Consider the following 1,248-nt stretch of genomic DNA (forward strand, 5'->3'; position numbering starts at 1 on the left):
TGACTAAGAAATTTGATGAGACGCCGTCGACCACTTGGACAGTGGCTGGTTTCGATAGAAAATTTGGAAGACTTACTATGGATCACTTTGGATTAGGCCTGTATTCAGGTTCACATGGAGGACAATGACATGATTGACGTGTACGTCTTCGCGGAGGCATCTGAGAAGGAATAAGAATGGATGGTCTACCTCCGTCTGGTTCTCAAGGATGATCGAACTGAGGTTTGTTTCATCGCGGCTGAATCAAGGCTGGCTCTGATAAAAGGTCTGAGCTTACCACGGCTGGAACTCATGGCGGCTCTGGTGCGCTCACGGTTGATCATCTATGCGAAAAGGGAACTGGCGATGAGCATTCCACACAGTGACCGATGCTTTGAAAGCGCGCTTCCAATCAACAATGGCTAACGACGAACGACGGTGGAAGCTGTTCGTAGCCAACAGAGTAAAGGAGATTCATGATCTCCCCCAACTGTTGGAGACGCTGTACTATGAAAGACAATCCACCAGACTTGGTCAGCAGGGGCTACCCGTTGCACACGCTTCTTGCGTACATCGTGTGGTGGCCAGAGCTGGACCTCAATGGCATTCTGGGCCAAGCAGAGACTGAAAGCCTCAGATGAACATCACTGCTGTCTATAATCACGTCGTTGAGGCGGAACATGGAGGACGTCATCGACCCAACACGTTTCAGCAAGTTTGAGAAACTTCTGCGGGTCAACACATTTTACCCATATTTTATCCACAACGCGCTGGCACGCACCAACAAAGCTACGGTTTTGATCTCAATATGATTGGAAATTGATACGTATCCAGCATGATACATTTTCTGAGTATCCACCTGAGTGCTGAACCTGCGCCATCAAAATCCCGGACGTTCCATCAAGCCAACAAGTTGCTGACTCCAATTCCTCAATCAAAAGTGTGAGAACGTGCTTCTTGACACATAAAGTAATAGAGTGGGAATTCATCAATGACTGAGCTCCTTGGTGCGGGAGCTACTGGGAACGATTGGTCCGGTCAATTGAAAAAGTGGCGTTGGCAGGCGTGCTGGGTCGAAGCAGACAGAAGCAGAGAAACTATGTACAGGCTTCTGCCGAAATCAAAGCCACCTGTGTGTACCACCAATTAAATAATCGATGTCGACGAATAATCGACTGTTTTGATGGTTCACGTTCGATTGGTCAAGGAAGGCAATCGCGTATGAGCAGTTAAGAATGCGTTTGAGGGAATCGAAAATACCGTCTACTA

At 47.8% G+C, this 1,248-nt stretch overlaps 1 protein-coding gene across 1 annotated transcript; it reads right to left on the minus strand.

Annotated features, from left to right (window-relative positions):
* Positions 1-401: 401 nt before the first annotated feature.
* Tsp_14922 (conserved hypothetical protein) lies at positions 402-968 on the minus strand. Its single transcript, XM_003366622.1, has 3 exons — positions 806-968; positions 628-781; positions 402-603 (listed from the first exon to the last, which is right to left on the minus strand). The coding sequence occupies exons 1-3, from the start codon at positions 966-968 to the stop codon at positions 402-404; spliced, it is 519 nt and encodes a 172-aa protein (XP_003366670.1).
* Positions 969-1,248: the final 280 nt, after the last annotated feature.

The sequence above is a fragment of the Trichinella spiralis genome (assembly GCF_000181795.1).
Source record: "Trichinella spiralis strain ISS 195 chromosome Unknown Scfld5707, whole genome shotgun sequence".
In the NCBI taxonomy this organism is placed as follows: Eukaryota; Metazoa; Nematoda; class Enoplea; order Trichinellida; family Trichinellidae; genus Trichinella; species Trichinella spiralis.